A 24775-nucleotide genomic window follows, 5' to 3' on the forward strand; every position below is an offset into this window, starting at 1 on the left:
GCCTTCCCCTCGGTGGCGGGGCGGCCGCGCTGCGCCTCCGGGAGCTGTGTCCCGCTGACCTCTCTCTCTCTTCCCCCTCCCCCCCGTTACTGTTGCCGCCTCGGGCCATGCTGCTGCCGTCCGACGTAGCCCGGCTGGTGCTGGGTGAGTGAGCGAGCGAGCGAGCGAGCGAGCGAGGGTGGGGCAGGGTCGCCGCTCGCCCCTGAGGCGCAGCGGGGACCCGCGGGGCGGCGGGGGAGGCGGCGGCCGCGCCAGCGGGGCTTTGCTGGGGATTGTCAGCCGCCGGCAGCGCCCTCGGCGCGGCAGGAGAATGAGGCGGCTGCGCCCTTGACCCTCGACCGCGTCGCGCTCGTCCTCCCCGGGCTGGGGATGTCACTGCCTCTGCCGCCGAGGCGTAGCCCCGGGCCCGGCGGTCTCCGGGCTGGCCCCTCGCCCCCTTCCGGCCCGGTCTCTAGCGGGAAACAAACGCAGCTCGATCTTGAGGGACTTTCGGGCCTCTGGAGCCGCCGCGGGCGCAGGGGAGCCCGCCAGGCCGTGCGGGCCGGGCTGTGCTGTGCTGCTCACCGGCCGCGTCTTGAACTCAGGATCTTCACGAGTTCAAGAAAATGCGGTGGTCTCTGGTGTCCACCTACAGACAGATGCCTGGTGAATGAGGTTTAATAAAGTATCTGATTACGGGAGGAATACAAGGGTGATCCAAAATACCAGAGGAGGCTAGGTTAAGGTTCAGATGGTTTTCCTTCCCTCCCTTTCTGTCACCTGTGAGGCTGCATTGAGAGTTTGGATTTGCTCAGTGTCTGTGGAAAGCTCAGAGTAAGTGTGTTCAGGACGTCGGGAGCAGACAGTGAATTTTCTAAATGACTTTATGCTTTGGATTATTTGGATACTGCCAAAGATAGTAACAAATGGATGGTAATCAAAAATATGACCCACATATCTAAGTCCCACACGTAAGCACCTGTTGGCACAGGTTGCCAAGATTTCCTGGCAGCTTGCATTGTGAGATTCAGTTTTCAGTTATCCACAAATTTTTTGAATCCCAAGCCATTTAGGCTTTTCTTCAGTGTCCTCCAGCACAATTTATTTTTAAATACTACCTGACATGTTTCTTGCTACTGTCTTGAGAAACAAGGCTTAGTAAGAGATGCAATGTTTTTATTATTGTGAAGTAAAGGAGGATTTTTAGAAACTCCATGCACTGTAAAAGAAGATTTGAAGTCATGCAAGGGAGATCTCTCACTGTACTTTTCTATAAAAAATTGGTTAAGTTACAAGTTTCTGAGTAGAAAGCTTATCTCGCGTGCTTACCAGAGACTTGCAGATGTAGCATACAATCTTGGTAATGTCATGTGTACTAAGAATGATCCATCCTATCTTGTGTCTATTGTGGCATGGTACATGCATCATGTCTAGAAAACTTCTGAGTAACCTAAGGTTGTAGAACAGGATATTCCTTGTAGCTATTTCTGTTTTCTAATAGGGATTCCTCTTCCATGAGGCATCTCTGAATTTGGGTGGATAAACAGGCTTCCCAGTGTGGCTCTTCTTCCATCTTTTTTTTTCTTTTTTTTTTCTTTTCTTTTCCCTCTAGATAAGTCTTTCTGGTGCTGTGAAGGTTGATGAATATTGGTTTAAGAAACAAAACTAAACTGATAAGATGAGCTCACCCATAGAAAAATACGTAAGAATAAGATGAGCTCACCCATAGAAAAATACATAAGAAAATTTATATTCTTCTAATTAATGTAAGAGTGAATGTGTGCTATGAGTTAGACATGTGTCTTTACATTTCTTAAGATAGAACAAAATATTGAATCATTCCTAGTTCAGAAGGTACTGTACCTTTTGTGCCTTTAATTTGGTTTTGGCAACGTTAAAGATTGTGTACTGTTATGTCATTATACAGTGTGTGCACAAGCAGTTCAGTTCAGTTGCACAGAAGATCTCAATTCAGGCATTTTTAAACTTTGGAATGCCTTATTTTGCAGGAAATCGGTGTATGCACCAAATGTGCCTGTATGCAAGCATTCAGTCATCCCTTGCAATACTGTAGTAGTAGGTTCAAGAAAGAAAAATTGCAACTTTTTATGTAAATGTCCAGTTGAGTTTGATTGTAAGAACAGCCATACCAGCACAGATCAAAGCTCCACCTAGCCTAATGCCCCATCTTCCGTCCTGGCCAACAGTGGATGGTATAGTGGATAGGAATAAGACTGGCACATAATTGTGTTTCCCCAAAATACACTTTCAGCTTCCAGCAATTTGTGGCTTGAGAGTTTTCTAGCAAAATGTATTTGAAAAATGAAATAAGACAGCCCTTTCCTTTCCACAGGTACCACTAATGTTTTCTGTTGGGTAGGCCAGCTCGTGATTAAACTCACGGTGGTTATTCCCAAACTGTGTTTAACTTTCAAGTTTGCGTATTTGTTGAAGACCTGAACAAGGGCTTGTGTGTCTGAAATATGATCTGTTTTTTCCAGTTTATACTCAGATCTGCTGGAAGATATTTGTCTTCATGCAAACTCAAAGGCTGCATTTTTCTATAGGCATTCCTATAGAAATGGTCCTGGGGTGGACCATTTTGGGGGTCCATTGAAATAGATGTGCTGATGTATATATATCCTGCATTGTATAATTAGGCACATATTTTATCCTTTCTTTAAAACATTGCATGTTCAGTTCTGCTACAAGCAAGAAAGAAGAGACATTTTCTTTTGTGGTTCTTTGTTCTAGAAGCCTTCATTCAGATCGGTCTATTTCTATCTTCTAATGTTTAGAGTATTTGAAGATTAAAGCAGGGTTTAAAAGGTTGATTAAAGCAGAACATATTTGCTGAGGAATGGAACTTTGGAAAAGTAAACTTTTTCAGTATATTTCCTGTTAAGGTAACTACTGAGTCTTGGGGTATGTACAGGGCACAAGTTGCAGCTAGTACATCTATTCGAAATGAAAATTACAGTAAGTGGCGGGAAGAAACCTTTTTCTGTTATTAATTCTTGTACAGTGCCATTTTTTTAATAAATTTTATACACTGTTGTAACAGCTGCACAGGTTTTACCTGTTTTGAAACAGGAGGATGCATGGAGAGTTATTGTTACATAGCAATGCATTTTATTAACAAAGTATTATAGAATTCCATTTAATTATCAAACTGGGTTGTTCAGCCCATGTGAGAGTTAGTTTGTCAGCCTCCTGAGCCAAGAATTTTTATTCTCTTGTCTATACAGTACTGCCTGTACTAAAGATCAATCAGAAATTGTTCATATTGCCTCACTTACAGTCTTGAATAGTTTGTAAATACAGTGTAATATCAATAATATTTTGTGTTCTTTCTGGTTTTAACTATTAAAGAAATATTTTGCAAGATACATATTCTTTCAAAATAACTTCACTTTCCTTGTCTAACATACAAATCTTTACCTGATTATTTCAACACTACATGCATCTGGTTATGTTAATGCTTTGATACCTATTGAGCAGAAGTAATGAATGAAATAGCAAAATTTTCCATCTGATTTGTTGCAGGGTATTTACAACAGGAAAAACTTCTAGCTACCTGCCGTGAATTTATTTTGGAAAGCTCAGATTTGAAAGAATATGCAGAGCACTGTACGGAGGATGGGTTTATTCCAGCCTGCTTGCTGGTGAGTTTGTATTTGCAAAGCAGAAAGTTAAATTGTCTTGCATCCATGGAAGAGAAAATTGAGATTTCTCAATTACTTCTCAAATGCTGCTTAAAATCTGTCCCCTCTGGTTTTTGGGTTTTTTTTGCATCCTGTGGTATTAGCAGTTATCTGGTTTCTGGTCTTTAAGCTTACTAAGAAACATTTAAGCGTAAAATATGCAAATTCATTTCAGCATATTACATTTAGTCTGCTTTATAGCTTTGAGGTTGATTTATGGAAGGGTGTCATGAGGGTTTTATTGATTTCAGGGCTGCTCTTGTAATTTATTGGAGATTGCTTTCCTATCCTAGACACGGCAGCCAGTAATGTTCCATTTCAAGTACATATTAAATATTTAGGTAAGGTGCCTCAGCTTTATCTAAGGCTACCAAATTTTGTTGACAAAAACTGTGTTTCAGTTCAGCTTCCTCTTTGATCAGTATCATCTGCTTCGTCCCAGGTGAAATGTGGAACTTTGGGTGTGCATAAATACAGTGTGTAGCTACATATGTAAATATGTGCATATAGCTACAGGGTAATTAGATACTTTGAATTTTTAACATACACAAAATGGGATTTTTAATATAGTATGCAAATTACAGGGTTTAGATATTGCTATGTATCAACGCTTTAATGTTTATATGTGTATCTTCTTCCTGTTTTCCATTTCATTCTTCTAATATATCAGTTAATTATATGGTCTGGGATTTTGTCCACAGTATTCAAAATGTGTGGAAATCTTTTCTGAGATCCGAGGTCTTGATGCACCTATTCGAAACAGACCATTGAGCTTACTTCATTTACAAGTAATTTGTAAATGAGATTTGTATTACATTTAGTCATCTGTACTTCGGGGGTAGGGAATTGAGAACCAAGCTATGGCCAGCAAAAATTAGAAAAACCAAATGTAAATAGATTATCCAGATTTTTAAAGTTTTTAATTATCTTCCTTTTCTCAGTATAAACATTTTTCCTGTTTTTCATAGAAAAGTGATGATATGATAGCGTCTAAGAAAAAATTCTCACTGCAGCTCAAAATAGTTGCAATAAAGGGCTGTATTTGTCATACCCTGTAGAGTTCCCGCTAGTAAACAAGACAGGAAGGTACAACAAATGATAGTGGTAACCTTAAAATCTTAATTCCCTTTGTTTAACTTAAAATAACAGAACAAGTAAATACAATATGAAAGTTAATTCTGTGTGACTGTTAAGAATTTTACTTTAGACAGAAGTTCTCTTCACGTTTGCATCTTAATGCGTGTTGCATTCCAGGATGATAACTATTCATTACTCTGTTACAGCCATTCATCATCTTATTTTTGTGTTTTTATTTCATAATAACAAAGGTGAGTGGAGGTCATGCAGCTCTAACTGCTATACCAGTGTTGTGCAATGAGATCAAGCACTTCAGATTTTGTGTTCATAATGGCATTTTGTTCCATAGATTGCTCTCTACCTAGCTTGGGAAAGCCCAGCACCAGCAGCATAAAGTGCAGTTCCTTGTGTTGAGGGTCAGCATGGTGTTGTCTTCTAAAGAACTGCTTAAATATAATGTGATACAGCAGATGAAGTATAAGTTATTAGTGAAGATTCTAAGATCAGTATTTTTTTTCCAGTCCCTGTGTGGAAAAAACTTGACCACTATTCTTAATGAATACGTAGCCATGAAAACAAAAGGTAAGACTTCAGAATGAGATTTTATTTTTCTTATGTATCTGTTGTGACCTCCTTGAGGAAGAGGTATTATCCGCCTATATATGGACTTAGAGCAATCCCCCATCTATGCTAGAAGTTGAAGGTTTCCATATTATGCAGACAACGGCCAATTAGATCAGCATCTTGTGAGCAAAATTAATTTATTATCTTAGTTTGGATTTGCCAGCATATATTTTCACTTCAAATTTGAGCAGAACTTCTAATGTAATAAAGCACAAAGATATAATAAAGTGTGCAAAATGTATGCATTTATGCTTGTAAAATTATAGTTTATTGTTTATACTACAAATAGGAGGGGGAGATGCTGATGTCCTCTCTCTGGTGACGGGCGATAGGACATGCAGAAATGGATTGAAGCTGCATCAGGGGAAGTTCAGATTGGACATTAGGAGCAGGTTCTTCACTGAGAGGGTGGTCGGTCACTGGAACAGGCTCCCCAGGGAAGTGGTCACAGCACCAAGCCTGTCAGAGTTCAGGGAGCATCTGGACGATGCTGTTAGTCATATGGTTTAGTTTTAGGTAGTCCTGCGAGGAGCAGGGAGTTGGACTCAGTGATCCTTATGGATCCCTTCCAACTTGAGATACTCTATGATTCTATGAAATAACCAGGAAGAGTCCTATGGTGTGAAATGTTTCTTGTCTTGTTTTTAAAACTAATTAAAATAATTTCAGAATAACTTAATATTATGTATGAATATTAGAGACAGAGCTGGAACGTTTCCTGTTTTTAAAAGCAGTTATTGAGCTTCTGAATGTTGCCAAGTCTTACAATTTTTCGATACATGTTGTATGATTAGATTTTAGTGGTGCTTGGTTCTAAGACTTGCAATTTAAGACACATCATGTTTGGAACATTTCTGAATGTTTTTTTCCTTTCACACTAGGTTTAATAGAAATGGTAACTAAGACACAAACATACTTTCTTCAAAATACTTTGTACTTGGCACCTTGAAAAACTTTATAAATTGATCTGCTTACATCTTTCCATTTATACTTTAATGTTCTGTGCTTCAAAAATACCAAGTGTTTTTACCTGTTTGGGTGACATCTTAAAATAAACCATTACTTCTAAAGGCCTGTCTGCCAGGTTACAATTTTCAAAAACACACGAGTGACTTGGGAATATGGCTACCATTTCCAGAAGTGAGTTAGTTTATGTTAGCATGTGTTTGCCCGGGAGTCAACACCATGTGCAGATTCCGTTGAGAATTATCATCGTGAATGTCTTTGCCTCAGTTTCATTTAGACTTCTAAAACTGAGAACTGTATCCATGATGAGTGTGTGTTCATATCAATCAAAGTTCTTAAATTAGGAGTTAGGGCTCTCTAATTAACAGAATATTAAGAAGGCGACTAGACACCTGAAGTTTGATGATGGCTGAAACAACCCTTAATAATTATTTTGCTTGTGATTTAACTTTTTCTCAAGATGTATCTGTTTCAGGCATCTAAAATGCCTAAATTTTTTTTTTATGGTTTATTTTAGAAACAACAAATGAAGTTCCAGCAATGATGTCGTCTCTGTGGAAAAAATTAGACTATACACTTTCTCAGATCAGGTAATACAGTTTTGAAATCAAGAAAGTAAAATTTCACTCTAAGAGCGAGACCCTATGTTGATCAACTCCCCTTATCATTGTATGAGAATGGTTTTGCTCTCTATTGCCACTGAGAGATGGTAAAAGAGAGAGGTATGTGAGAGTTGATAGCTGAGTAGACATTTCAAGATTTTAAGGCAGGACTAGCAGATAAGGAGGGTATTAGTGTGAGTATGTGACCTTCCTGTAATAAAACAATATACTATGACTCATTTAGAATCCGATACCATTGTGGTTACTTGATCAAAAATATAACAGTAAGCTTCATTTGAAGGATCTGTGACCATTATTTGAAAGAATAAAAATAACAATCAGTAGATTGAAGCTTTCTGAAGTGATGTGTGGTTGGGACCAGACTGACATTAACCGTATGATAGATACCGTCGCACTGTGTAGCTGAGTGTTTCCATTGTGCTCCTTTTATTTATGTCACCTGCTTTATTTTTTAGGAGCATGCAGAATTCCACAGGATTTTCTGCTAATCAAAGGAGTAAGTAACTGAGCCAATTCCATGGGATCAATAGGCTTTATGTTCAAATTATCTGTGTTGGCAAAAAATGGGGGAATGCTGCAGCAATCAGTAACACATCCTTACTCTTAAAATGTTGTCAGATCTCTTCTGCAGTGTTTTTTTCAGCATGTCTGTTGTCTTCAGTGCAGTCTGTGGATTACTGTAATGATCAAGAAAGGAAAATAAGAAAAGCTGAGCTTTTTGCAAGGGGCTTAAATTCTATATATAGCATTTTCTTCTCTGCTGAAAACTTTTTAGTTTACATGGTTAAAAGGTTTAAAAACTGCTGCTTCAGTCCTGAAGCTGTTGACTTAATTTGTGGTTCATAGAGGAACTGAAAACATAACCAGTCTAATTATGATGCAGTTTCATTTCTGTACAAGGGGAATACAAAAATGTGTTACAGTCTTGAAATGATTATTTTTTTATGCATACAAACATATATCTAAGCAAAATATGAAAAGATACCTTGTTCTATCTAGAATTGTTTCTTTCTTTACAAAAACTGCCAAATGAACTCTCAAAAAAGAAAAGTTATTTTACTTAAAAATAAATTTTTCTCTCTGTAGTACTTTTACTGAGTAACCTGTGTGAGAAAAGAGAATGTGAAATATAGGTAGTGATTGTTCTGGATCTGAGATTCACTGGATCAGGTGGTGTTCTGTTTAAATTTGTCAGATTTAGTCTGATAAATAAATGCAAACTTACATTGGTTTAGCTATTTCAGTTAAGGTCAATTATATGAGTGGCATATTATGTAATGAAATATCATTTTGGTATGATTTATTCTTGTAAATATTTAAGCAGTGATACAGGCATGGTTACAATGTCTATGTAAGTTGGCTGTACTTCTTGAATTGTTTTGGCTCAAACCTGTAACACAGGAGAAAGATGGGTGCTACTTACTTTTTGAGTTTCATGAATTAGTCGTTGAAGTACAAAAAAGTTTCAATGGAGCATTCTTAATTAGGTCTTGGAAAATCAGCAACCTTTTTAAATTCCTTTACCATATATTTTCATCTTGTCTTTATTATCTCCAGCACGTACAAGAAGTGGAATTGTAGAAATGAAAAGACAGAGAATGCTTCAGCAATCAGCTCCTGCAAACTCAGGATTGTTGGCAGTAGCTCATCAGTCAGGGCCACAGAATTCCTCTTCTGTTGTATCTCCTCAAGTTATTCACAGGCCAACAATAAATCAAAGCATGTCACAGACAAGAGTGAATACGTTGTTTGTGCACCAGTCACAAACCCAAGAAAACAAGATCAGCAGTAAGTTGCACACTTTTTTAAACTTTTTTTCTGTGAAAAATCTATGGATATAGATGGAAGTTTTCTAAAATCAGGGCTAATCATCTTCCACCAAAAAAGTTTCAGAAAATTCATGCTTTGTTCCCCTAGCTCTCCAAACTGGTTCAGGTGATTAAAATAAAAGGAGTGCGCAAAAGAGAAATGGCTCTTGCATACTTGCTTGCTAATGTGAGTTCAGAGATCAGAAGTGCATTAATTTGTCATTATTCTATCCTGTGTTCTCACCCTCACCCAAAACACTTGTTTTAGCACATAGGGATGATCCACATCAAGTGGATGTTTTTCTCAGGATATATTTAAAAGGAATGATTCTCATTTTCATGATAATACCAAATTATTTTGTGTCAATTCCCAGGAATTGATTGGAACATAATAAGTAATGTATAGATTTCTGTAGTGCTCTAAAAGTGTCACTGGAAAAAGGTATTGGCATCATGATCCTTTTTTTTTCCTTTATAAAGCAGGAGATTTCATACACATTCAAGTTCCAGCATCACAAGAACGAAAGCTTCATTCAAATTTGCTTTCTCCAGGAAGACGAAAAAGGTAAACACGGGGTTTTTTTGGTTTGGTTTGGGTTTTTTTTAAGATCGTTTAGAGATTATGTGGTGTTCTAACCTCTAGTGTAAATTTTCTTAGATGGTGGAGTGTTTCACATTTAAGATCCGCTGAGAGTGGCCAGTGTGTGATGTTTCACAAAGGAAAGAAAAGTCAAAGAACTTAACCTAAGACTGATAGGAGGCTACTTGTGCTTCTTTATTGGATATAGCCAGTCTTTACATTATTCCAGTATTAGTCATAGGCAAATAATCTTGGAGCCTGAGATTTAGTATTCCTTCCAAAATATCCCTATCAGTTATGAAAATTCTCAGTATTGATATAAACGTGTGTTTTGTCTGGTTTTAACTTAGAGAAACTATTGGCTTCAGTAAATTTTGTCAGCAAAAATTTTCATATTCACACTAAAAGTGGTGTGAAAAACTGTTCTTATACTAGTTTTGATTTTTTTTATTCTTTGATTCCAATGTCCTTTTGTTTTTAATGAGTTGACTGGTCTCTTTGTGTTCCATTTGTTGTCTTTATCCTTGACTAAATCCCAATCGGTGGTTTTGCTTATCATTTTTCCAGATCCTTACTCGTTTATACCTTTTCCAAATCCTCTCTATTCCTGCATGATTTTTTTGTATATAAGTGATTTTAGTGCCACTGCTGATCGACGGTTTCAGAAGACCCTACACAGTGATTTCATATAAAAGCATTACATTTCCTATTCATAATCTAAATTCTTATGCAACCTAACATTTGTTTGCTGCTTTGACAATAGCTGCTCCTTGAGAGATCTTTATTTTCAGTGGTGATGCCCAAATCTTTTTCTTGAGTGGCAGTTAATTAGAACCTGTACCACCAGTTAAAGTAACGTGTACTGGAGGGGGAAAAAATACTGAATAGTGGGCATGGAATTCAATTTGCTATTGTGCTGTTTACCCACAGTCTATATATTTGTTTGTAACTTCTATGAAGTCAGACACAATATATGCATATGACATAATGAAACAGGTATTGGCTTTTATTGTATTTCCAGTATGTAGTTAATTTTCTGTTGATTAAAATCTTTCATTTGCTAAGAAGGAAGAGAAACACTTGATTTACTGACCATTAGGTCTATTGTTTGCTATGTTCTCACGAAGTACATCATAAATTTCCTGGAATGTTTCAGTGAATCTCAGAAGAGGAAAAGCATTGCAACATCTGGACCTCTTTCAGCAACTAGAAGTTCTCAAGACCCTGATGAAGTAATAATAGAAAAAGAAAGTGAGCCACTTGAAGAATTCATAGATGGTAACTTCCCAGTAAGTATATACTTATGGAAGGTATTTACATTTAAGAAACAAATTCAGACTAAGGAGAACTAGTCTTTTACATGTTGTTTGTCTTGGGTATTACAGAAATTAACTTTAGAAGATAAATTTATTGTTTCGTATTTGAACTAGCTCTTCTGTGTACTAAACTAGTGAGGATGGCATGGCTATGTAGAGGTTTTTTTTTTTCCCTTGATTTATTGGCTTTGCTAAGATACCTGTAAGCTGTCAGAATAGAGTAATTTTTTAAAGAATGAAACCAGAGAGCACAATAAGCCTTGCTGTACTTTAGGAGAGTAGAAGTACAGGAATGTTTTGCAATGATTTTCATAGCAATGTCATGCAGTCACAGATAGGCTGTCTCTCTGTTACAAAGAGTTCTCTGTGTTGAATTGATTTTTTTTTTTTTTTTTTTTTTACCAGTAAGTTGGAAATTCACGCTCCTTTTCTAGTGATGATAAAAATAGAAACCTGACCACTTTTAAACTGTGTTTTCCAGCAACTGGTTATTGAAAATGCCAGAGAAAAAATTTTGAGCAACAAATCTCTTCAGGAGAAGCTTGCTGAGAACATTAACAAAATCCTGGGCAGGTAATAAAAGAAACCTCTGAACTTCATACGTATTCTTATTTGATTTATTTTTGAGTTCTGAACTAATGACTAATGTGTTCCAGTGATGGCAATGTCGCTCAGGCCCCTAAACAGACAGACAGTGGTCCCACGGAACAGGAGACTTCAATTGATGAAATCCTTGGACTTCAGGTAGGTGTGGATTGCCTTGTTTACATTTTTTGAAGACCAGGCACATGAGAATCAGCCTAGTTCCCGTAACTGATCAACCTCTGTCTACTGTCTGATACATGAGATTGCTCTCCTCTTTCTTTTCTTTCTTTTTATTTATTTGTTTGTTTTACAATACAGCTAAGCCTATCTAATGGCTGGCTTCTGCCCAGGGGCAGTTCCACAACTTCCCTTGCATAGGCATTAACTCTTACCTTGTCATATGGTGGTGGGCAGGTTTGAGGACCTGAACTGACAGGATACTAGTATTTTGCTGGGGTTAATTTTGAGCCAGTTTAACACTCTGAATTCATTCCCAGTGCCTGTACAAGGCAGCATAAGCATGCAGCAGGGTCAAAAGCCAAGGGAGTAGGACCGCTTCTGGCAGTGGCTAGCTGTTAACGTTACCCGCAGACTGAGTACACTGTCCCACAGTCACCAGCTGCCTGCTTGTCACTGGATCTTTGGTACCAGTAATTGGGTGCCAGCTTCTGACCGGGGATCTGATCAATAGCCTTGTAAAAGAAAAAGGAATTTAAAATATCTTGTGGACTCCAAACATGTTTAGTCTGATCTGATTTTCTGATTTGCTGTAAGATAAATATGGATTGTCTAGTATAGCAAGAGAAATTGTCTTTGGAGGCTAAATAAGGATGCTTTTTCTTCAAATTTAATATTTTCTTGCTTTTGGAGGAAATGTACATTCTACTTCTACAAACTAAACTTCTAGTGTTCTCCCTTCATTCTCCTACAACCCTCAAGCTGGCAATCACAGAGTTATAAAGGGCTTTTAATGAGGGAATTACAGTCTTCACGGCCCTCATGAAAAGGGCAGGAGAGTAGAGGCAGTTGCCTGTTTACAAAGTAGAGGCATCTGTTTTTAAAAAGCTATTCTTCTGTCACTTGGTGATTTTTAGGTCAATTTTTGTCAAAATACAGAGCTGAAAAGCTGTATTCCATTTGTCTGAGCAGAACAAAATCAAAGTAGCTTCTTGGTTTAGTTAGAGTAGCTGAGACAAAATGATCAAGCATGTCACATGGAATATCCACCCTTACAACCACCATATCAAAGGTTGTAGAGTGCTTAGAGGATCTCTGGGAAGTCAGGAGAAACTTTGCATTTGAATATGTACTGAGTGCCCCGCTCATTTTCTTCCTGGGCTGCTACCAAACAAGTCAGCTTGAAACAGGAACCTTAGAGCAGTGTCCTGTGTAGCTGTGCCTTCCAACTGCCTTCCACAGAAGAGTAGTTGGAAGTTACGTTATAGAACATGCAATGGGTAAATGAAATAAAACTTCCCTTTGCTTAGCATTGTCTTCTAGATATATGCAAAACCAAGAAATTAGGGTTTATTTGGGGATTCTTTTTACCAGTGGCTGGCTAGTGCAGGCTCACGGTGTTCATACCATCTGCATAAGCTTCCAGTGTAGCCCGAGATTTAGTCCTTCTTAAACGATGCTGGTCATTATGTGGAGAACACTCCAATATGCATGTGCAGGGTGTGATGTCTGACAAAGATGTTTGGGTTTTGGGGGACTTTATTTCTTAAACTTCAATCACTAATATTTTTTACAGACATTAAATTTGTGGCAGAAATGTTTCCAGCATTAGTCTTTATGTTTCTGTGCTGAGCAGAAGTAATAGAACTAAAAATAATCTGAAAAGAAAACAATTCTTGTCTGTTTTTCTTTAAGTTACTAAAGTAACTGTCTAACAGTTCTGTATGTCTTGTCTTTTCTCAGGGTGAAATTCATATGTCAGAAGAGGCTATACAGGACATTCTAGAACAGACAGAATCAGATCCAGCTTTTCAGGCACTCTTTGACTTGTTTGATTATGGTAGGGTATATTATTCTCAATTGTACCATTACTATAAAGCGTCATGAACAATGAGTTTTCCTAAGTATTGCTTGAAGAAGCAAAGGTAATTCAGCTGGCCTCTTTTGCAAGAGAAATGGACTGTATGGCATCTGTGTCCCTCAGTTCAGAATTAGATTTTTATATACATTTATATATGACTATAAAGTACAGCATTTTCTTGTGGCTGAAATCCTGGTTTTGTGCTGGCTCGGTGATTGTTTTACTGCTTTTATTTTAGACTCTTCTGGTCTAAAGGATGATAGTTGATACTTGTTTTTCTATTCTGTTGTAAAATTTTTCTATTTGTCTGATCAGGGATATCCTCACATAAAGTATAAGGATGTTCTTATGCTATTTCTGGATTTGTAATGAATATAGAAAAACAGTTCTTTGAGTTTAGGATGGCATTTCTTGAATTTGAAATCTCCATGCTTCATTTAAAATGTAATAATCACATTTGTGTGTAAAATGACATATTAATCATTCTTCATGCTTTATTTTGAAAATAGGAAAGAGCAAGGTAAACAAGAACTTACCTGCTGGTATTTCTGGTCAGAGTGGAGTAGAAAATGCAATCCTGGTGGATGAGGATAATCTGGAAACACTTGAAAGTTCTTTAGGAACAGAAGAAACTAATAGATGTAGGTTGTTTTGTGTTTTTTTCTCTAAGATCTCTTCTAGTCTGTTCACTTTTCACTATGAAAGTATTTTCAGACAATTTGTACATTCCAAAATATTTCTGTTTTCAGTGATAATATCCCATTTGACATTTACATTGCATGAACATATGGATACACATAGTCTGTTAGAAAGTTTCAGTCTATTAAATTTAACGGTAGTCCATCAGTGTACTTCAGGTTGTACTTGATAAGCTCTTAAATGAAAGCAGAATATCTGCAAAACTCTTTACTCGTTCAAAATGGAGATACTTTGCAATTTTCACTGTCAAACATAAATATAATATTTTACATCTAACCATACCAATCTTTTCTCTGTATTTTGTAATGTATTGGTTAATTAATACACAAAAAGGGTCAGTAGCAGATATTTAGAGAAAGTATATGAGAAATAGAGCTAAGAGGTCTTTATCCTGAGATGTTTATTGTGCTTCTGGAAATCTGATTTAGTGACTTGAGCCATTTGCTTATTATGTGTATACTTATTATTTACGTACAAACTGATTTGCCAGATTGCCTAATCTATGTAATCTAACCATACGTTTCATATACTTTCCACTCAGCTTGAAAGTAAGGATGAGTAGCATTATTCCCACTAAGTTTCATGTGAAACAGTTTTCCATTGAACTGATAAGTTGCTTCTAAAATGCTGTTAAAGGACCATCTGTTCTAATTATCATGGAATTTATTTATTCTCTGTTTTACAGGTGATAATTCTAGAGAATCACTATCCTGTAAAGGCTTTCAGTTAGGAGAAGCATCATGTGCCTTGAAGACCAGCATCAATGATGATGATACAGCTAAGAAAAATACAACCAATGAGCAGCTGCATGGAAATTGTAGACCAAGAAAGCAGACTGAAGTACTCAAAACCATTACCCCTGAACATATTGGAGAGCTTGCAATCGCCTTTGACTCTGTGCCTGGTTTGACTGAACCTAACAAGAGACAGACTTCTGATAGCGAATGTAATGAACACTGTGGAGATTCTTATGATAAAAACGAGTTGTCTGCATTAGTATCTGAAAGTGAAAGAGCTATGGAAATTGAAAAAGGTCCACTAAGTCATAGTGCTCAAAGTAGTCCTAACTTAGAATATGTTCATTCTGATAGTCCGCAGATTTCTTTGATTTCATTGGCAGAAGGTACTACAGCCAGTGAAAACAAAACACATTCTGGAAGTAAATGTCACTTACCACCAGATACATCACTGTCTGAAAAAACACTTACTAAAAGCCCTTCTGATGGGAGCCCTGGCCACAGTGTACTGCTGAGAAAAAACGATTCATCAATTTCTAGCCCGTTGGCAGATGCAGGAAAAGAACAGGCTGTAACAAATGATACAGCTGCCTTACCTGGTATTTTACAGGAGAACTCTAGCCACCGCTCTAACAATCAGGAACAGAGTACACAGTCAGACTGTGCTGCAAGATCTGCAGTGAAGATTTCGGATCTTGACAAAACAGAGTTGCAGCTTGAAGTTGTTGATACTTCTAACAAACCTTATTCAAATGATCAACATACACTTGATAAGCCTTATAAGAAAGATTTTAACCTCCCTTCAGGACTGTCAAACTCAGAGGGAACACAAGGGGAAATGCAAGAACCTTCATCTTCTACAAAAGTAGATGCTGACAATATATATTTCTCTTCTGGTGATGATGCATGTACAGAAATTTCTGTAGTATCCACTGAAAATAATCTTACTACATCTGAAATATGCCACTCTCCTCTCCCAGAAACTGCATCCTCAACAGACGAGTCAGGTACCGAGGCCAAAAGTATAAGTGGTGTATCTTCTAGTAGTCAACCAATGGATGTTGATCCTTCTAATATAATGTCCCTCAAGATCATCATCAGCGATGACCCATTTATTTCATCAGACACGGAGTTAAATAATGCTGTTTCCAGCATCACAGGAGAAAATCTGCCGACTATAATATTGTCTTCTCCAGCCAAATCCCCAACCAAAACTGCAGGCCTGTCCAAATGTCTGTCTTCAGAAGACACAGAAAAAAATGTGGATTCAGCTTTGGCAGAGCAGAATCTTCTTGTGCTTAGACCCAAGGATCCTGTGGTCACCTCAGTTAACACTCAGAATGAAGACTGCACTGTTTTTTCAGTTGCAGGTACAACTAATCTTTCCAAGGAAGGGGGATTTATACAGTTGATGCCAGCAACGAGCACAGCTTTTGGGAATTCAAACAACCTTTATATAGCCACCTGTGTGACAGATCCAGCTACCTTGGGCACAGCTGTAACACCATCAAATGTAGTTGTATTGCCCAGCAATTCTATGCCACTTGCTGCCCAAGCTCCAGCTGTACAACAGTTACGGACTCCTCCTAGATCCAGCAATACGTTTGCAGCAAACCAGACTGTCTCCCCAAATTTCCCACAAGGTAATTTCATTATTAGAAAATGACTGAAAATGTGTTGTTTATATAGCATTTTTATTCTTTTTTTTGCAAGTACCTTAAAAGTAAACAATTTTTAAACACTGCTCTGTCTGCCCCTTGAAATTAGCCAGGAGTTACATATTTTTTGAGTATATTAGTTGCTACTAAAAATGAAATAAAAATTATGAAGAGTCATTGACCTGGCTGCTTTGAAAAAAAATAGCCTCATATTTCAGAAGCTTAAATTACGTAACTTTAGCAGTGATAAATTTAGGAAGCATATTTTGGCTTACACTAGGAAAGATTCCATTGTTTCGGGTAAATAAAGCAGTTCTTTTGTTTTTGTTTCATTAAGATTCGTGTTATAAATAGAATGCTATGTGTTATAGGCATCCATATTTAGTTTAGATAACTGGCTAGATGTAGATAGTCCTTCCAGAATTACCTCCTCCTTTTGTTTTGTTTCATTTTCCAAAAATCTGTTCTACACTAGAAGTACATTCAGACAAATATAAAAGTATAACATTATTTCTTTCCATAGTATAAAATCTCTCCCAGTACAAGCATTTTTATTACTACAGCAATAAAAAATTTAAGTGCTTTTTAAAATGTTAAACCTAACTATAAACCAGCTGTAATCAACACATTTAGATTTCTTTCCAAAACTAAAAACTTGTTGCAGTTATCCTTCAATTTCTGTGTGTAGTCATTTCATTGTGGTCAGAGGCCAGTGCAACAGTATGTGCAAGATCTTGGAGTGCTGGCCTTTTCTGTCATTAGGATTTCTTTATGCAACTGTTACAATCTTCCCCCACCCCCGTCCCCCATAGAGAGAGAAATAGAAGTTTGCCCATTTTTCTGCATTTGATATTTTTCCTGGTAGTGCTTATGTAACTGAAGAACCACGTGGAATAAATTTTTCTTTCACTTTTGAAATTTTTCTTCCACTTTTCAATTAATGTGCTGTAATAGTTTCCCTATTCTGTAATTCCCATATGTCTGGCAGCCGGACACTCTTACAACCTGTTAGAATAACTGTTTTAAAACAACTGTTTTAACAATGATTTAAATAGTTAAATAGGAAACTTTGGCTTAAATATTCCAAATTAGTGTGCTTTATTTTATTTTTTTAAAATAATTAATCTCAAACCCCCTAATTAACTAGAATCTTTGTGTACTACGTTTAACACCTCCTACGAGCCAGGAGTATACATTAGATATCTACATACAGACAAAGCTAGCCTTTGCCAGCTTGTTGTGCTTCTAAGGGGAAGGTGTTATGGGTGCACTGGAAGAAAAAAAATAATTCTGCTAATGACTTTTGAGCATGATAATTGTGGAGAATAGGATGCAAATAACTGTTTTTACTAAGCAGCAAAATGAGCTATTTGATGTTACTTTTACTGTTTTTTATAAATCACTTTAATTCAAAGTTCAAACCTTAGCATAGGTTTGTCATACTTCAAGCTTAATTTTGAACCATTTCTTAAAAAGGAAAACAGACTTTAACTAAAGAATTCGATACAAACTAAAAATAACACTGGTACTTACCCTGTTTTCTAGTAGTAATGTATAATAAAGACAGTGAAGTTTTTCTAAAAAGCCAGGGCTTTTCTTGCCACAGGTTTGACCATGCATAATTTTAAGAAATCCCGTCTTGAAGCTTCTCTTTTCACTGAAGTATTTGTAGTTTCTGTACAATTTTAACACTTGATATTTTTTAGGTTCTGCCATTATAATTGCGTCTCCGGTGCAACCTGTTTTGCAAGGAATGGTGGGAATGATACCTCTCTCAGTAGTAGGACAAAATGGAAATACATTCTCAGCACCTGCCCGCCAGGTAGCATGTCACAAATAAAGCTTTTCAAAATTAAAGCCGAAGTGATAAGGAGTCTTCTCGTAAATTGTAATGGAACATTTTGATTTTTAAGGTTCTACATATGCCTGTGGCTAATCCAGCGTGCAACAGAAGTGTCCCAAAACTTCCCATCCCTCCCAAATCACAGAAGATTCCTGGAGCAAGAAACAAGACTAATACAGGTACCTGCCTGGCATTCTTGAGAAGGGCAGAAGAAAAGTGGGGTTCTAAAGACATGTCAGTTTTGAGCAGTAACATTTTATAAATACCAATGCTCCTCTGCCAAGTAGCTGCTGTTAGTTAGGGGCCTGTACCTGCAGTTAGTAACTGTATTTGCTCAGTTTACAAAGAACTCCCAGCATGTAAAATAATTCCAGATTTGAGATCAAGCTTATTTCCAAAATTTGATGTTTCAAGGCTCTAATGCAGTTTTAAAAGTTTACTTTTCTTTATATTTCTGATTATTTTTCATCTCACTGGTTGTAAGTACAGTTTGCTGCTGTTGTTGAAACCAAGCCACATGGTAACAAAGAAGTTATTAAAGAGCCAGCAATTCTAAACATTTATTAAGGAAAATATTTAATAGAAGTGTTGCGTATTTATACAAAAAAAATGCACTCTGCTATCTGTTGTCTCTTTGCGATTTCAGGCATACGCTTCTGTATATTCATTTCACTGAGACCTTGCTTCTTTAAATAGTAAATTGAAACAAGACTGGAGTTACATTCATTTCTCAGTGTTGGGAGGGGGTAAAGAAAAATAATTGAAAATAGGAAATAAATTGAGTTATAAGGACAACTTGTGCTTTAGCCTATCTACCTTTTTTAAAAAGAGTAGGCTTACACATAAAACTGAAAATAGAATGAAGAAAAAAGCTAGGATTGTATAGTTAGTCTGCATTCTGGTTTGCTGATGGATAACTGAGAGTTCCCTGTGGTTATTTCCCTTCTACTTGGAAATCCCTGCTGTGCGTTTGTAAGTCCTGCATAGTTGGCTTTGTCTTGCCAGGCCTACGTATTATCTAAGTGTAGACAGCAAGCTTCTTGTTTATTCTTAGTTGGTGACCTTTGCTAAGCTATTAATCTGTAAACTTTAAAATTACGAAAAAATGGCAGAGTTTTGTTGCTAGGTTTTTCTTTATTGATTCTCTGTCAGGTGAAATGTCATTGTACTAACTGTGAGATGATTTACTTGGAATATTGTAGTTTATTAATACTTCATCTGTTGTTCCAGGAAAACTGGTACCAAGTGTAGCTGAGCCTTTGAACCATACAAATTCTCGAACACAAAGGTCAGTGGTGCTAGGTATTCAAACTCGCTTTCTTTTTCCTGCCATGAATTGCTTCGTACAGTATTGGTGGAGAGGAGAGCAGCTTTTTTTAACGATGGCATAAGCAGTACCCCCTTTATTTCCTCCTGTCTGTCTGCTAGGAGTATTGATACAGATGTGTGCTAGTGCTGGTGCAGCCTGTGCTAGAATTTTGCTGTTACTGTTCCTGTGTTAATTTTGTATGGCTTCATGTTTATTTTCTCCTGTCTCAATTGTCAAATAAAAATTGTTTGAGCGGAGTCCAAGCTAGGAGAAATTGCCTGTTACATTTACTGGGAGATTTTGATGACTAAAACCTTTTTTTTTTTTTTTTTTTTTTTTTCCCCCTCCTCTTTTTCTTTTCAGATAAGTGGTACCCATGGTTTTGTAGTATAGCCTCACTGCCTTTATGGCTCTCTGGCCCAAATCCAGTAGAGCTTGTTAGACTGGGTTCTGCATCTGTGTTTCAGCTGTGCAGATTAGAACACTGCTTAGTCATTTTAAAGTGAAAAGTCAAAGGAAAGATTGCGAGGAGAACAGCATGCTAACTTTATATTGATGAATGTAACTTAATTGCTAATTGGAATAGGTTTTCTGTTGGGCAAGAGAGAGAAAAGAAAGCAAGGCTTCAGTAGTAACTCTCCTTATTATTAATGGACTTAAGAAACAAGGATGTTGGCATGAGCAAAAGAGTGTAGGAGAAGATAAGAAGTTCAGTTTAAATGTTAGAGGTGAAACGTTCTTTTATTGTAAAAATAAAACATACTTTAAAAAAATAATATACCTATTCAGAACTCAGTTAAAATGTTGGAAAAGTGGAGGAAAACAGGAACAATAAAGTCAACTTATTAAAAAAAACCCAAACAAACAACATATACCAAGGTATACAGTATACATGCACGCTGGAAGATAGAGCAAATAGTTTCCTTTTTGTTGGCTTTTTTCCCAGAGCTCTATTGCGTTTCCCCTCAGTCATCTCTTTTTCCAGGCTGAAGAGCCCCAGTCTTTCTAATTGTTCTTTGTACAGACTCTGTTTCGTACCTTGTTGTCATCCTTTTTGGCCTTCACTGAGCTTTCTGCAGGTGTCATCCCTTACTCTTGGTCTTTGTGTGTTGATAAAATACTTACATGTAGAGAATGGAGAGAGCTTTAAACAGGTGTTTTGAGGGGCAGGTGGGGACTTCCAGCCAGCTGAAATGAACTCGCCTAGTAAGAACAAGTATGTTACTGAAGTGTTTTCATCTCATTTTCAGGACTGGAAATTCGGACAAGCTTATTGCTGCAGAACTAAGAAGGAAAGTGGAGGAGAACTTACCTGTTGCACCAGTAGAGAGCACAAGCTCAAATTCAAAACAAAGTGAAAGTCACAGGAGAGTGCTTTGCTTTGATAACGTCCTACCCGCTCCAGGAGGAAACACCCAAATTCAGACTACTAAGAGTTTATCCCAAAAAGAAAGAAATGAAAATACTTTATTTGCTGTCGACTCTGCATCATCCTCTGCTAAGGCACAGGTAGCAAAGAGAGAGAAAGATAAAACATTGCCTAGAATTCTGTGTAAGCCAGAAGTTGGTAGCAACAGAAGCACATCTGCAAAGGAGCCACAGCCCGAGCGGAAGGTGGCAACTGCAGGGCTTCCATCAGATCCCTTCCACAAGACTACGGCAAATAAAGAAAATGAATTACGGAGGGATGCTGATGAAAAACAGAAGAACCAGGACACTGCCAAACTCTCAAATGGCCAACAAAGTGTTAGCTTATGGAATGAGAAGACAGTTGCTTCAGTGCAAGAGCTGAACAAAAAGCAAGGGTCACTGTCGAATGGGAATGGCAAATCTTCAGTGTCCGTTTCTTTGTCTTCGAAGGAGCCAAAGCGAGAACCAGCTAAAGTTTCCAACCAAGGCCTTTGCCTGTCAAGTCCGTTCACTAAACAGTGTGTGGAAATGCTGCAAGACATTCAGTGGCATAGCCCGAATAGTAAAACAGTTGAAAACGGAGAATTGCCAGTACCCCGTACGCCCTCTGGAGTTGGGGACAGACATACGGATGATACTACAGATAGCGTACGGACACCAACCTGTCGGCGCTTCAACGAGGATAGCACGACCCCTAGAATAATGGTACCCCCTGCTACGCCGGACTTGCCTGCCTGCAGCCCGGCTAGTGAAACAGGTAGCGAAAATAGTGTCAGTATGGCTGCTCACACGCTGATGATACTGTCACGGGCGGCTATTGCAAGGACTAGCACTGCAACCCCCCTGAAGGACAATACTCAACAGTTCAGATCTTTAAGGAGCACAGTAAAGAAAAGAAAACTAGAGGACTTGAATGAGGGGGAGAGAAATTCACGTTCTGCAAATAGAAAAGACCTTCAAAGCTCTCCAACGCCATCAAAAAAGAAGAAAATAAAGGCAAGTACAGGCATTTACTTTTTAATTTAAAATTCTAAATATGTATTGGACAAATGTGTATATATATTATTTATAATGGGATGGTTCAGAGGTGCTAGTCCACATCCCCGACATCCTATTTCTATTTGTCAGTTTTACTACCTTTGCCTCTTGAGCCTCCTCTGAACTAACAGTTTTCTTAAGATTAGCATAGTTTTCAGATACACACAAGTAACTCCTACTGACTCTCTGCACATACCTATGAAAATAAAATTTTCACCTAAAACATGAATGAGTTTCTAAATGTTAACTTCAGACTAAGTTTCTAGGTGGAGTGTAGGAATTAGGCCAAACTCAAACTAGGCCTTACTAAAATTCAAGCTGTTTTTGCATCCTTGTTTACCACTGGGACTAGGAATCCATGTTTTGTGTGTTCCCAGTCTCTGTAGCCCACAGCACCATGCCTTTGACTTGGGGATTTTAATGGCAAACAGTAAAGGGGCGAGACGTGAAAAGGTGATGCATGTAAATAATCAAAAAGGGGACACAGTATAACTTCGTAATTCACCATACTTAGTTATAGCATACTCCTGAAATACTGTAACTGAAAAATGCTCACTTACTCACACTGCGTATGTGACAAGAGCTGAGAGGCTATGCCTGTCTCAAGTCCGGGTAGGCTACTGCTGAAGCTGAGAGCTCAGCTACTCCTGTCCCATAACCATGCCATTTGCCCCCTGGGGGGTGTATGCAAGCGTGTATGTGTTTTGGTGCCTGATTTCTGGGTGAGCTTTGTGCAGTTATGTCTACAAGGTAGACAGAAGGATGAGGAAGAAAGGAGCGCTTACAGACTCTTCGGTATCCTCGGGTTCTTAGTATTTAACACAACTTTTCTTTTCCTCTCTCACAGAAAAAGAAGCTACCAAATTCTTTTCCAGCAGGAATGGACGTGGACAAGTTCTTGTTGTCTTTGCATTATGATGAATGAAAAAAAAGAAGTTGAACTGTGCTGTCTAAGGCTAGGTGGTGTTATGCTGAGGTTTTGCATGGGAAGAGAAGTTAATTCTAAAGGGTGAGTTGCACTTTCAGTGCACTGAAGTTTCACTTTATAGCAAAATCATGCTGTTTCTGAAGCAGGTTGCTAAGTGTAAATATCATTGAGTTGGTGTATGTTTATTTTTGAAGAGCACTTGCGTAATTATAGAGCCATTTAATTTGCGAAATTGTAAATTTGTATAAATGTAATGTAAGAAAGGTTGTATGTTTCCTGTTACACCACGTTGTCTGTGTTTTGCTGCATTCTCTACTCACCCATCTGAACCGCTTAGCCAGTTTGTGAAAAGGTGGTGAATGTGAAGGCGGTATTTGTAGTTCACCGTTCTAAGACACGGGCAGCTAACCTGGCCACTTCCCGTTGTCTTGTTGAATCTGAAAGGGACGTACTCTTCAGGTGTAACTGGCTTGTACTAACACTCTCTTCTCTCATAATGGTCAAACCCATGTTGTAAGGCTTTGAATGAGTTAACGAAAATACCAGTAACTAAACATAAGGCCAACAAAACCTCCAGAAGTATTCCTCGTCTAATGAAGCTTTTCCCAACCAGTCATTCAGGTAAGAACTTCAGCTGGGATAGGCTTCATCTGTTTACAGGATTTGCTGCGTACGATGTCATTTGAACGCAAAAGCTGTTTTCAAACAATGTGGTTAACTTTCTTGTGGGTTAATCCCGGTATTCATACCCTGGCATGCATCTGATCTTTCTGTTTAACGTAGAATTTGCCATAGCTGTTATACAAACTCTCTTCAAAACAGGCACAGGAGAAGCTCAGCCTATGTTTTAGTAATAATTAGCATGGGTGAAAATTGCCACACTAAGCCTTGCTCCAATACCGCAGAATTTTCTCTACTGGTATTTCCTCCTTTGTTCTCAAACTGTTGAGGTCTTAAAAAAATGCAAGTTTTCTTGTAAGAAAGAGATCTGTACAGCAACAGGGCGATGTTTCAGATAGTATACAAGGATTCCTAAGGAACCAATATTATGCAGTAGATGTTTATATTAAACCCATCCAATAACTAAATACTGCATAGCATTTACAGCTTGAATAAATATTTTTGTTTTAATAAAAAGTTGTGTGTCTTGCTTAATATTTTGTAAGTCCACTAAGCAGTTTGCAAATATTGCTTAGAAAAGTCATGTTGATTGGTCACTTTTGAAGACAAAGAGTTCAGTATTAAACACGGAGTCCTAACAGCAGTTGTCAGAGGGGCTACAGCAGGCAAGCAAAAAACAAAACTGTCTTAAGCATAAAATGCTTAACAGTATTCTGGCAGTTGATATGTGACACTTTTAAATAGATTTGCTATTTGAGACCTAGTGTAGCTCTTTCATGGCACAGCCACTATCCACCATAGTCCTTCTTTTTTGATTCAGGTGATCTGGTAATACTAAAGGCGTGAATTATCAGTTCACTTTCAGAGGAAAAAAAAACCCACCTTCAGTTCCAAGCTGCTGTCCTACGCAAATAATTTTTAGAAGACCAGGTGTCAGAGCTTGAATGAAGGTTAGTTTCCCTAGAATGTGGCATTTAAACCCCACTGTTCATTTGCTCCCTCTACAAGTACATTCCTTCCCAGAAAAAAACAGATCCCACTACATCCCAGTCCAAGTATTTCTTCCCCCTGCTTTACGGAGGAAAATGTAAGGACAATCAGGGGGTAAAGATGACTTCCTGTTGAAACTAATGTAAAAATAAGAAAGCAGTTGTCCTAAATCCCAGCCAAGAAACTTGGAAGTGCTTGATGTTTATCCCTTGTGAGAAGGGTGAGGTGGGAACAGGCTTTAC

At 37.9% G+C, this 24775-nt stretch overlaps 1 protein-coding gene across 1 annotated transcript; it reads left to right on the forward strand.

The window, feature by feature from the left end:
- Window positions 1-24059, forward strand: NPAT (nuclear protein, coactivator of histone transcription). The gene is made up of 18 exons (XM_076328179.1): window positions 1-144; window positions 3526-3644; window positions 5282-5342; window positions 6868-6940; window positions 7429-7469; window positions 8531-8761; window positions 9262-9346; window positions 10518-10650; window positions 11159-11250; window positions 11334-11421; window positions 13183-13279; window positions 13810-13941; window positions 14685-16379; window positions 18101-18216; window positions 18308-18416; window positions 19468-19525; window positions 20797-21952; window positions 22842-24059. The coding sequence occupies exons 1-18, from the start codon at window positions 108-110 to the stop codon at window positions 22917-22919; spliced, it is 4401 nt and encodes a 1466-aa protein (XP_076184294.1). The 5' UTR covers window positions 1-107; the 3' UTR covers window positions 22920-24059.
- Window positions 24060-24775: the final 716 nt, after the last annotated feature.

This window comes from Aptenodytes patagonicus, chromosome 1 (genome assembly GCF_965638725.1).
Source record: "Aptenodytes patagonicus chromosome 1, bAptPat1.pri.cur, whole genome shotgun sequence".
NCBI lineage: Eukaryota > Metazoa > Chordata > Aves > Sphenisciformes > Spheniscidae > Aptenodytes > Aptenodytes patagonicus.